The following is a 13,474-nucleotide window of genomic DNA, read 5'->3' as shown; positions in this document are numbered from 1 at the left end:
AGGGAGTGTGATACATAGAGCGTGTGTGTAGGGAGAGAAAGAGAGGATTCTCTTGCAATGGAAATTGGTCAGGATGTGGGCTAGCTGGACGCGTGCTCCCTTCTCTCTTCCCTCCCAGTTGGCTCTGCTGCTTTCTGTTTCCGCTCCCATCTACTCCCCTCGCTTCTCTCTCTCTCTCTCTCTCTCTGTCCCTGTCTCTGTCTCTCTCTCTCTGTCTCTCTCTCTCTCTGAGCTGTCTGACCTCATAGAGGTGGGGACCTGTCTTCTACTGACCAGCCCAATGCACATAATAGCTATCCGCTTCAAAGCGTGTATGTGTTTTTATAATTTAGTGTGTGTGTGTATGTGTCTGAGTGAGGCGAAACTTCCCGATGCATGGAGATGGAACTAAACAGTGAAAGGTTACTGGGAAATCAGCATCTTGCGCTGCCCAGAGGAATTACTAGCCGTGGGAACAAAGGTGAGGAGGAGGAGGAACTCAATAACGTTGTTGCTTTGTAAAATTGTTATATATTGCACACTTATCATGGCTGTGTGATTATCATTCACACTTTGTCAGAGAGATTCACAGCAGAGGTCTGTTTGATACTGTGGAGCAGATTTGAAGTAATTCATTTGAAATATAAGCTGTAATATGTGATACAGATTCTGTGCTCGAACTGAAATCAACGTGTCTCCTATAGTACCACTATTTAGGGTTTTCCCTGCCAGGGTCTCGGTCTTCATATAATCATAATTGTAGTGGTCAATGTGCCTCGGCTGCACTTACTGAAATTACTCTGTCCAAGGTTTCAATTTAGCCTGGAGCTAATGGTAGCCTTGGACCCCACTTTAATTAGATGGCGGTCCACTGGTCTTGTTGCCAGTCTTATCTCTACACTAGATGCTATCCTCTCTTCTGCAATTAAGATAAAGACAAGGTAAAGGCGTAGTGTGTGTGTGTGTGTGTGTGTGTGTGTGTGTGTGTGTGTGTGTGTGTGTGTGTGTGTGTGTGTGTGTGTGTGTGTGTGTGTACTGTGTATCACTCTACTAGTGTCCAATTGTGTAACTAGTATCCAACAGTGTAGCCTTCTGGTTCTCTAAAGCTTCATGTTTGTGTTTTGGTCACGCGAGGGATACAGGTTGGTAGGTGCAGTATTCTATGTTTAGAGTGCCAGGATGTTTGTGTGTGTGTGTGTGTTTGTGTGTGTGTGGGTGTGTGTGATGGAATAATGTTGTAGTGTAGTATAATGTAATTAGATGTTAGTGGTTGTTTTTGTCTTGTTTTATTGACATAAAATGAAGATGTGGGTCTGGGCGTTCTAAGACTTATACAAATGGAATGCATTGTTTCCCCTATACTCATTTAGCAGCAGTGGAGTGAAACAATACGAAGACAAAATCTATATAATATACAATGGGGTGTGAAATGATTGACACCCTTGATAAAGATGAAGAAAAATGAGTGTATAAAATGTCATTCAAATACTGAGCTATATTGTATGCTCAAATAAGTAATGATGAGTGAGCCTCTGTGAATTTCTCGCTCATCATTATTCACCATTCATTCATAATAAACCGAAGCTGCAAAAAAATCCTAGACATTGAAATGTGATTCATTTGTTTAAAGTTCATGATTTAGAGGATAGGGGTGATTTAATGTTATCCGTATTATAATCCCAGACTGTATTATCTCACCTTTAAACACTAGCGTGTGTGTCTAGGTGTCTAGGTGTTGAGAGAGAGAGAGAGAGAGAGAGAGAGAGAGAGAGAGAGAGAGAGAGAGAGAGAGAGAGAGAGAGAGAGAGAGAGAGAGAGAGAGAGAGAGAGAGAGAGAGAGAGAGAGAGAGAGAGAGAGAGAGAGAGAGAGAGAGAGACTTTGGATCATATTTAGCCTTGATTTATTTTAACTTCTTTACATCTTGAGTTTGACCAAAGGTCACACTTCTTTCATAAACTCTAAATTACCATGGAAATGTGTGTGTTTCAGTGATACGTGTTTGTTTTCTTCCTATGGTCCAGGGTGCTGTGTTTAGTTGTGTTGTAGTGGTAGGAATAGAGAGGGAGGAGGTGGTGGAAAGGAAGGCAATTTCACAATCTCTCTCCCTCTCACCTTCTTCCTGCTGGACCTTCGTCCTGCATTTTAATCTGAGTCCAAACACAGTTTTCTCCGTCCGCCACACACACACACACACACACACACACACACACACACACACACACACACACACACACACACACACACACACAATGTCCCCCATACACACACACACACCGTTCGACATACAGTACACACACAGACACACACAATGTCCCCCTTACACACACACACACCGTTCGACATACAGTACACACACAGACACACACAGTCCCACTCACTGTCACACACACACAAAATCACACACCGCCTCACATACACACACTACCGTGTCCAGTCGTAACTCTGGCAGCTTCCTCTCTAACTTTACCATTTCCCATTCTGTGCCCCACTTCCAATCTCCTTCTCTCCCACCCTCTCTCCTTCTCGCCCTCTCGCCCTCCTTCCTTTCCACTCTTCTTTCCCCTCTAGTGATTTGTTAAATCCATTGAATGGGGTATGTGAAATGAATAGTAAACACTGTACTACTTACTACCCTGATAGTAGTGGATGTCGTTGTAGTTTATATTGTGGTCAAAGAGCTGCTGCTTTTGTTGTTTTAGTGGCAATGTTGTTTTGTTGTTGTTTAGTCTGCTGTAAGGGAGAAGATGCTCCTTGTTGTCTGAGTCGGTTTTCTGGCTCCTCCGGACCATTCCAAGTATATAAGTTTTAATTGCAGCTTCAGAATTCTGGCCGCTCAGCCTCAGACATTCCTGAACTTGTCCTGGCATCATGGCCAGACTGCTGCATGCTGCTCAGGGAATATGTGAATTCCGTGAATCTGGGAAGCTCATAAGGCAGGAATCCTAGGGAAATGTATCAGATGTTATGGAGGCCACCAAGTGGAGACAATAGAGCTTTTTAATTTGTCTGTCTGTCAGTTAAGTGATTTAATTTTCATGTTATACGCTATTCATATGGACTGTAATTTCCTTTAAAACCATTTGAAACTACTGTTCCACTGTTAGCTGTTGAAGTGAAAGTTTAAATACTGTATCAAACAGTACAGTAAAATAACAAAGAGAATGTAAGAATTGAGGTATGCAGCATGAATGTGTTTTACGTTGACTTTCCTACAGTGACATTTAGGGAATGTGGAAACGAGCTGGCCTCATTGTGACTGGCACAGCTGAGAAACGAAAGAGCTTTCTCTCTCTCTCTCTCTCTCGCTCTCTCGCTCGCTCTCTCTCGCTCTCTCTATATATATATATATCCCAACATCTGATCTGGACAAACTTCTTCCTACCATTTACTGTTTTACACAAGCATATATATATATATATATATATTGCAATAATAATCACCCAATCAAACCCGGGTCATTCCATGTCGTTTCACCCACCATTTCAGGTTGTCTGAAATCATTTCTGTAGTTAGAAAAAGATAAGATTAGCATTCCTGAAACATTATTTAGTTGAAATGTTATTTGATCTCTGAGAAATTAAGCTAACTGATTGCACCCAAAATGGCCCTTTTAATTTATAGGATTCACATAATATTCAACAAATATAGAACCCAACATCTGATCTGGACAAACTTCTTCCTACCATTTACTGTTTTACACAAGCATATGGAGTAGCCAGTCAAATAGAAAAAGTAGCCAGCCAGGCTCCAACGGGCTGGGGGGGATGTTCATATTTTTTTTGTCAAACATGCTTTATTTTGGTGGCCTCTAGTACCTTGTAATTGTAATTTCTACCAGCAACTATCAGGAAATAAAACTGATTGAAAAAAAATCACACTTTTACAGTATTAGATTAATCAGCTGTTGTACTATATGATATAAAACACAGAAAAAAAACAATTTTGACTGCGCTGGGCCTTAACAGAATCCTGTAAGTCTGCTGGCTTCCACAGGCTTCAAGCTTCCTTTTAAGAGACATTTTCTCAGCTGTCTGCAATACAGGTATGATTGAAGAATGAAGCAGGTGTTAATCATGGGCTTTGCTCCACAGAAAGCAGCAGATGACTACTCCATTGTCAACACTTTGATTAAATCAGTAGACCTACATCAATATCTTTGAAAATACCACAAAAGTATCATTAGCTTTAAAATTTTTTTAGCTGTTTTCTTTTATCATATTTTATACCAGGTTCTCTCTCTACTAGCTTAACTATTGTTCCTCCAGTGAGGAGTATTCCTCCTATTCATCAAATGCTTTCATCAATTATCTGCAGATAATTGCCAAAAAGCCTATCAGTATGAAAATTAGGAAGCCAAATGAACAGCACTTTTACCAATGCAATTCGGTAGGCTCCTGATGAATAACTCACTTTCACTGTACTGTCTGGCAAGTCCTGATGGACCTGCAACTAGCTCTCACAGTTTCACGCCAGAATTAGGCGTTAATCCATGTTTCTCAGTTTACGCATTAACTCCAAATGTTTAAGGTTAGGGTACATTTTTGGCATTAACTCCAATGTTAGCCGTTAAGGTAAGCGTTAAGGTTTAGGATAAGCTTAAAAGTAAAATCGAAAAAACTACTTTCTATCGCTGGATTAGAACATGCAACCTTTGGCACCAGAGGCAGATGCTTACCGAAACCTATTTGAAGGTAACAGCATTCACTGTTGCCCCTAGTTGAAGGTTTCCACATCATCTCCCGACGTCCTCAGTCATGGATGGTTATCAAAAACTGACTTGCAATCACAGGTGACCTGGCTGTGGCTGTCGAAAATACAAATTAGATCTTGCCCAGATGAAATACCATAGACATATAACTACATTGTATGATTTATGAACAATAAAGGACATGAGAAATGTTATTCAGTCAGTTCAACCTTTCATAAACTAGTCAAGATTGACAAACAGCAATCAAAGCACAGTAAATAGCCTATGCATCACAACTACGTGGCTACATATGAAACACGCCAGGGTCCAACATTAACTTTTTATCTCACGCCAAAAATCTACTGGCCCGAACAGAATTTCTACTTGCTCGGACATTGTGTATTTCTTAAATGCATTGGGGTCATGCAACAAAGCCCCCCCCCATTTCTCCTTCACCCAAATCCAGATAGCTGCTGTTCTGAAAGAGCTGCAAAATCTGGACCCCTATCAGCCGGGCTAGACAATCTGGACCCTCTCTTTCTAAAATGATCTGCCGAAATTGTTGCAACCCCTATTACTAGCCTGTTCAACCTATCTTTCGTATTGCCTGAGTTTCCCAAAGATTGGAAAGCAGCCGCGGTCATCCCCTCTTCAAAGGGGGTGACACTAGACCCAAACTGCTACAGACCTATATATATCCTACCCTGTCTTTCTAAGGTCTTCGAAAGCCAAGTTAACAAACAGATCACAGGCCATTTCGAATCCCACCGTACCTTCTCCGCTATGCAATCCGGCTTCAGAGCTGGTCATGGGTGCACCTCAGCCACGCTCCAGGTCCTAAACGACATCATAACCGCCATTGGTAAGAGACATTACTGTGCAGCCGTATTCATCGACCTGACCAAGGCTTTCGACTCTGTCAATCACCACATTCTTATTGGCAGACTCGACAGCCTTGGTTTCTCAAATGATTGCCTCGCCTGGTTTACCAACTACTTCTCTGATAGAATTCAATGTGTCAAATCGGAGGGCCTGTTGTAAGGACCTCTGACAGTCTCTATGGGGGTGCCACAGGGTTCAATTCTCGGGCCGACTCTCTTCTCTGTATACATCAATGATGTCGCTCTTGCTGCTGGTGATTCTCTGATCCACCTCTACGCAGACGAGACCATTCTGTATACTTCTGGCTCTTCTTTGGACACTGTGTTAACCTCTCTTGGGTAGGTGGGACGAAATCGTCCCACCTACGTAACAGCCAGTGGAATCCCGTGGCGCATTATTCAAATACCTTAGAAATGCTATTACTTCAATTTCTCAAACATATTACTATTTTACACCATTTTAAAGACAAGACTCTCGTTAACCTTTTGGGGATAGGGGGCAGTATTGAGAATTTTGGAAAAAATATGTTCCCATTTTTAACTGCCTCCTACACCAACTCAGAAGCTAGAATATGCATATTATTGTTCAGGTTTGGATAGAAAACACTCTGAATTTTCTAAAACTGTTTGAATGGTGTCTGTGAGTATAACAGAACTCCTATGGCAGGCAAAAACCTGACAAGGTTTCAAGCAGGAAGTACCCTGTCTGACGAGTCGTGCGTCTTGCATCTGTTTATTGAAAAGTAAGGATCTTAGCTGTAACGTGACAATTCCCAGGGCTCCGATAGGCTCTCAGAACCCGGGAAATAACTGAAGGTTAACGAGGCAGCCTCAGGCTGAAACACATTATCGGCTTTGTTAAGTGGCGGCTCAGAGGACCTTTGAATGAGGCGCGTACACGATTCGCTCCTGAGGAGAAATTTTATTCGGCTGTTTAGGCTCAATGCATATTCCGGTCGGAATATTATCACTTTTCTACGAGGTAAATGGCATAAAAATTTGTTTTAAACAGCGGTTGACATGCTTCGAAGTACGGTAATGGAATATTTAGACATTTTTTGTCACGCCAATGCGCCATGCGCAACACCGTGATGAAGCATTCTGATAGTGTCTAGAACTCACGAACAAAACGTCGCTGTTTGGATATAACGATGGATTATTTGGGACCAAACCAACATTTGTTATTGAAGTAGAAGTCCTGGCAGTGTATTCTGACGAAGAACAAGCAAGGTAAGAACATTTTTCTTATAGGAAATGTGATTTTGGTGGAGGCTGACCTGGGTGTGTGTCTAAATAGCTAGCCCTGTGATGCCGGTCTATGTACTTAGATTATTGCAAAATGTGCTTCATCCGAAAAGCTATTTTAAAATCGGACATATCGAGTGCATAGAGGAGTAATGTATCTATAATTCTTAAAATAATTGTTATGCTTTTTGTGAACGTTTATCGTGAGTAATTTAGCAAACTGTTAGTAAATTCTGGCTGGGCACTCTGCTGACATAATCTAATGTTTTGCTTTCGTTGTAAAGCCTTTTTGAAATCGGACAGTGGGGTTAGATTAACGAGATTCTTGTCTTTAAATAGCTGTAAAATAGTCATATGTTTGAGAAATTGAAGTAATAGTATTTCTAACGATTCAAAAATCGCGCCACTGGATTTCAGTGGCTGTTACGTAGGTGGGACGAGTTCGTCCCACATGCGCCAGAGAGGTTAATCTAACCACACTGTCCGATTTCAAAAAGGCTTTACAACGAAAGCAAAACATTAGATTATGTCAGCAGAGTACCCAGCCAGAAATAATCAGACACCCATTTTTCAAGCTAGCATATAATGTCACATAAACCCAAACCACAGCTAAATGCAGCACTAACCTTTGATGATCTTCATCAGATTACACTCCTAGGACATTATGTTATACAATACATGCATGTTTTGTTCAATCAAGTTCATATTTATATCAAAAACCAGCTTTTTACATTAGCATGTGACGTTCAGAACTAGCATACCCCCCGCAAACTTCCGGTGAATTTACTAAATTACTCACGATAAACGTTCACAAAAAACATAACAATTATTTTAAGAATTATAGATACAGAACTCCTTTATGCACTCGCTATGTCCAATTTTAAAATAGCTTTTCGGTGAAAGCACATTTTGCAATATTCTGAGTAGATAGCCCGGCATCACAGGGCTAGCTATTTAGACACCCACCAAGTTTAGCCCTCACCAAAGTCAGATTTACTATAAGAAAAATTTGATTACCTTTGCTGTTCTTCGTCAGAATTGTAACGGCTGTCTTCAGAGATGGACCAAGGCGCAGCGGGATTGTGGACACTCATGTTTATTAAATCAACAAAACAAGTAAAGTATCCACTGGAAAACCAAAAACAGTACTCACGACAGCAAACAGTTTTGCAGGCTCACAAAGCAAGTGCAAAAACAACCACCCACAACCCCAAAGAAAAACACACACACCTATATAGGACTTCCAATCAAAGGCAACTCAACACACCTGCCTTCAATTGGAAGTCCCAATCAACAATACAAACATCCCCATACACAAAACTGCCACGTCCTGACCCCAAAACTAAAACAATAGCTCCATCTGCTGGTCAGGATGTGACAGTACCCCCCCTCAAGGTGCAGACCCTGGAATGCACCTACCAACAGAAAACACCAACAAAAAACCCATAAACAATAACCCCTAAACAATAAGGGAGGGAAGGGAGGGTGGCTGCCGTCACCGACGGCACTGTGCTACACCCTCCCTCCCCAACCCACCTATCCTGGAGGTGGCTCAGGTGCAGGACGTGGACCTCGCTCCACCTTCGGCGTCGCCCACTTTGGTGGCGCCGATAGCTGCGCCGGGCAGACGGCCCACTCGGGCTGACCCTGGCAGACGGACCACTCGGGCTGGACCGGAGGACAGGAGGGCCCCTCGGGCTGGGCCGGGGGACAGGAGGGCCCCTCGGGCTGGGCCGGGGGACAGGAGGGCCCCTCGGGCTGGGCCGGGGGACAGGAGGGCCCCTCGGGCTGGGCAGGAGGGCCACTCGGGCTGGACCGGAGGGCAGGAGGGCCACTCGGGTTGGACCGGAGGGCAGGAGGACCACTCGGGTTGGACCGGAGGGCAGGAGGGCCACTCGAACTGGACCGGAGGGCAGGAGGGCCACTCGGGTTGGACCGGAGGGCAGGAGGGCCACTCGAACTGGACCGGAGGGCAGGAGGGCCACTCGGGCTGGGCTGGAGGGCAGGAGGGCCACTCGGGCTGGGCTGGAGGGCAGGAGGCCACTCGGGCTGGGCCGGAGGGCAGGAGGACCACTCGGGCTGGGCCGGAGGACAGGAGGGCCACTCGGGCTGGACCGGAGGGCAGGAGGGCCACTCGGGCTGGACCGGAGGGCAGGAGGGCCACTCGGGTTGGACCGGAGGGTAGGAGGGCCACTCGGGCTGGACCGGAGGGCAGCTGGGCCACTCGGGCTGGGCCGGATGGCAGGAGGGCCACTCGGGCTGGGCCGGGGGGAAAAGAGGGCCACTCGGGCTGGGTCGGAGGGCAGCAGGGCCACTCGGGCTGGGCCGGAGGGCAGGAGGGCCACTCGGGCTGGGCCGGAGGGCAAGAGGGCCACTCGGGCTGGGCCGGAGGGCAGGAGGGCCCCTCGGGCTGGGCCGGAGGGCAGGAGGGCCACTCGGGCTGGGCCGGAGGACAGGAGGGCCTCTCTGGCAGATCCTGACAGGCCGGGCACCCTGGCAGATCAGGGCAGGCGGGCACCTCTGGCAAAACCAGGCAGTCTGGCCACTCTGGCAGAACCGGGCAGTCTGGCCACCCTGGCAGAACCGGGCAGTCTGGCCACCCTGGCAGAACCGGGCAGTCTGGCCAGCCTGGCAGAACCGGGCAGTCTGGCCGCCCTGGCAGAACCAGGAAGTCTGGCGGCTCCTGACTGGCGGGCGGCTCTGGCGGCTCCTGACTGGCGGGCGGCTCTGGCGACTCCTGACTGGCGGGCGGCTCTGGCGACTGTTGACTGGCGGGCGGCTCTGGCGACTGTTGACTGGCGGGCGGCTCTGGCGACTGTTGACTGGCTGGCGGCTCTGGCGACTGTTGACTGGCGGGCGGCTCTGGCGACTGTTGACTGGCGGGCAGCTCTGGCGACTGTTGACTGGCGGGCAGCTCTGGCGACTGTTGACTGGCGGGCAGCTCTGGTGACTGTTGACTGGCAGGCAGCTCTGGCGTCTTACGCCTGGCAAGGCTGGGCTGACGCACTAGCCTCCTGCTGCGTGGGGCTGGTACCGAGCGGACTGGGCTGTGCGTCCGTATAGGCAAGATGGTGCGTACCTCAGCGTAACATGGCGCCCTCCACCTCATACGCACCTCCCTGTAGTCACGTGTAGCTGGCTTACGGCTCTTCCCTAGCCTGGCCAAACTACCCGTGTGCCCCCCAAAAAAAATTATTTGGGCTGCCTCTCGGGTTCCCTTAGCTCCCTAAGTTTGTCCTCCCAGAATCGTCTTTCGTCCTGCCAAGTCCATTCCTCCACTTTTTCCTCCTGTGGCTTCCTCCTCTTCCGCTGCTTGGTCCCTTGGTGGTGGGTGGTTCTGTAACAGCTGTCTTCAGAGATGGACCAAGGCGCAGCGGGATTGTGGACACTCATGTTTATTAAATCAACAAAGCAAGTAAAGTATCCACTGGAAAACCAAAAACAGTACTCACGACAGCAAACAGTTTTGCAGGCTCACAAAGCAAGTGCAAAAACAACCACCCACAACCCCAAAGAAAAACACACACACCTACATAGGACTTCCAATCAAAGGCAACTCAACACACCTGCCTTCAATTGGAAGTCCCAATCAACAATACAAACATCCCCATACACAAAACTGCCACGTCCTGACCCCAAAACTAAAACAATAGCTCCATCTGCTGGTCAGGACGTGACAAGAATGCACTCCCAGGACTTCTACTTCAATAACAAATGTTGGTTTGGTTCAAAATAATCCATAGTTATGTTCAAATATCCTCTGTTTTGTTCCTGCGTTCAAGACACTATCTGAAGTGTAAAGAAGGGTGACGCGCCCGACGCGTTTCATGACAAAAAAAATCTAAATATTCCATTACCGTACTTCGAAGCATGTCAACCACTGTTTAAAATCAATTTTTATGCCATTTTTCTCGTAAAAAAGTGATAATATTCCGACCGGGAAACCGTGTTTTAGTTCAAAGACAGAGAAAATAAAAACATGGGGTCGCCTCGTGCACGCGCCTCAGTCTCATTGTACTCTAATAGACCACTTACCAAAGGCGCTAATGTTTTTCAGCCAAGGGCTGCAAAGACATCATTCAGCTTTTTCCCGGGTTCTGAGAGCCTATGGGAGCTGTAGGAAGTGTAACGTTACAGCAGAGATCCTAAGTTTTCAATAAAGAGAGTGTAGAAGCCCAAGGAATGGTCAGAGAGGGCACTTCCTGTACAGAATCTTCTCAGGTTTTTGCCTGCCATATGAGTTCTGTTATACTCACAGACACCATTCAAACAGTTTTAGAAACTTTAGGGTGTTTTCTATCCAAAGCTAATAATTATATGCATATTCTAGTTTCTGGGCAGTAGTAATAACCAGATTAAATCGGGTACGTTTTTTATCAGGCCGTGCAAATACTGCCCCTACCCTCAACAGGTTAACTAACCTCCAGACGAGCTTCAATGCCATACAAGTCTCCTTCCGTGGCCTCCAACTGCTCTTAAATGCAAGTAAAACTAAATGCATGCTATTCAATCGATCACTGCCCACACCTGCCCGCCAGTCCAGCATCACTACGCTGGACGGCTCTGACTTAGAATATGTGGACAACTACAAATACCTGGGTGTCTGGTTAGACTGTAAACTCTCCTTCCAGACTCACATTAAGCATCTCCAATCCAAAATTAAATCTAGAATTGCCTTCCTATATCGCAACAAAGCCTCCTTCACTCATGCTGCCAAACATACCCTCATAAAACTGACCATCCTACCGATCCTCAACTTTGGCGATGTCATCTATAAAATAGCCTCCAGCACTCTACTCAACAAATTGGGTGCAGTCTATCACAGTGCCATCCGTTTTGTCACCAAAGCCCCATACACTACCCACCACTGCGACCTGTACGCTCTCGTTGGCTGGCCTTCGCTTCATACTCATCGCCAAACCCACTGGCTACAGTTTATCTGCAAGTCTCTGTTAGGTAAAGCCCCGCCTTGTCTCAGCTCACTGGTCACCATAGCAGCACCCACTCGTAGCACGCGCTCCAGCAGGTATGTCTCACTGGTCACCCCCAAAGCAAATTGCTCCTTTGGTCACCTTTCCTTCCAGTTCTTGGGATATCTCCAACCACCAACATACCATCCCATGACAAGGCCGAGTATAGCCCACAGAGATCTCCGCCACGGCACAGCCCAAGGGGGGGCACCAACCCAGACAGGAAGACCACGTCAGTGACTTAACCCACTCAAGTGACGCACCCTCCCAGGGACGTCATGGAAGAACACCACTAAGCCAGTGACTCAGCCCCCGTAATAGGGGTAGAGGCAGAGAATCCCACTGGAAAGAGGGGAAACCGGCCAGGCAGAGACAGCAAGGGCGGTTCGTTGCTCCAGCCTTTCCGTTCACCTTCACACCCCTGGGCCAGACTACACTTAATCATAGGACCTACTGAAGAGATGTGTCTTCAGTAAAGACTTAAAGGTTGAGACTGAGTCTGCGTCTCTCACATGGGTAGGCAGACTATTCCATAAAAATGGAGCTCTATAGGAGAAAGCCCTGCCTCCAGCTGTTTGCTTAGAAATTCTAGGAACAATAAGGAGGCCCGTGTCTTGTGACCGTAGCGTACGTGTAGGTATGTACGGCAGGACCAAATCGGAAAGATAGATAGGAGCAAGCCCATATAATGCTTTGTAGGTTAGCAGTAAAACCTTGAAATCAGCCCTTGCCTTAACAGGAAGCCAGTGTAGGGAGGCTAGCACTGGAGTAATATGATCAAATTTTGGGGTTCTAGTCAGGATTTTAGCAGCCGTATTTAGCACTAACGGAAGTTTATTTAGTGCTTTATCCGGGTAGCCGGAAAGTAGAGCATTGCAGTAGTCCAACCTAGAAGTAACAAAGGCATGGATTAATTTTTCTGCGTCATTTTTGGACAGAAAGTTTCTGATTTTTGCAATGTTACGTAGATGGAAAAAAGCTGTCCTTCAAACAGTCTTGATATGTTCTTCAAAAGAGAGATCAGGGTCCAGAGTAGCGCCGAGGTCGTTCACAGTTTTATTTGAGACGACTGTACAACCATCCAGATTAATTGTCAGATTCAACAGAAGATCTCTTTGTTTTTTGGGACCTAGAACAAGCATCTCTGTTTTGTCCGAGTTTAGAGTAGAAAGTTTGCAGCCATCCACTTCCTTATGTCTGAGACACAGGCTTCCAGCGAGGGCAATTTTGGGGCTTCACCATGTTTCATTGAAATGTACAGCTGTGAGTCATCCGCATAGCAGTGAAATTTAACATTATGTTTTCGAATGACATCCCCAAGAGGTAAAATATCTAGTGAAAACAATAGTGGTCCTAAAACCTAACCTTGAGGAACAACGAAATTTACAGTTGATTTGTCAGAGGACAAACCATTCACAGAGACAAACTGATATCTTTCCGACAGATAAGACCTAAACCAGGCCAGAACTTGTCCATGTAGACCAATTTGGGTTTCCAATCTCTCCAAAAGAATGTGGTGATCGATGGTATCAAAAGCAGCACTAAGATCTAGGAGCACGAGGACAGACGCAGAACCTCGGTCTGACGTCAGTAAAAGGTAATTTACCACCTTCACAAGTGCAGTCTCAGTGCTATGATGGGATCTACAGGGTGAGTCACTGACGTGGTCTTCCTGTCTGGGTTGGCGCCCCCCCCCTTGGGTTGTGCCGTG

The 13,474-nt window shown here is 46.3% G+C and overlaps 1 protein-coding gene across 1 annotated transcript in view; it reads left to right on the top strand.

The window, feature by feature from the left end:
• The first annotated feature begins 213 nt into the window (after positions 1-213).
• LOC115174427 (pleckstrin homology domain-containing family G member 1) overlaps positions 214-13,474 on the top strand; it is a 112,588-nt gene continuing 99,327 nt past the window's right edge. The window contains exon 1 of the mRNA XM_029732932.1: positions 214-460. Within this exon, the coding sequence (XP_029588792.1) occupies positions 376-460 (85 nt within the window). The 5' untranslated portion in view covers positions 214-375. The remainder of the gene's footprint in view (positions 461-13,474) is intronic.

This window comes from Salmo trutta, chromosome 35 (genome assembly GCF_901001165.1).
Source record: "Salmo trutta chromosome 35, fSalTru1.1, whole genome shotgun sequence".
NCBI classification, from domain to species: Eukaryota; Metazoa; Chordata; class Actinopteri; order Salmoniformes; family Salmonidae; genus Salmo; species Salmo trutta.
This window is presented reverse-complemented; position numbering and strand designations above follow the sequence as displayed.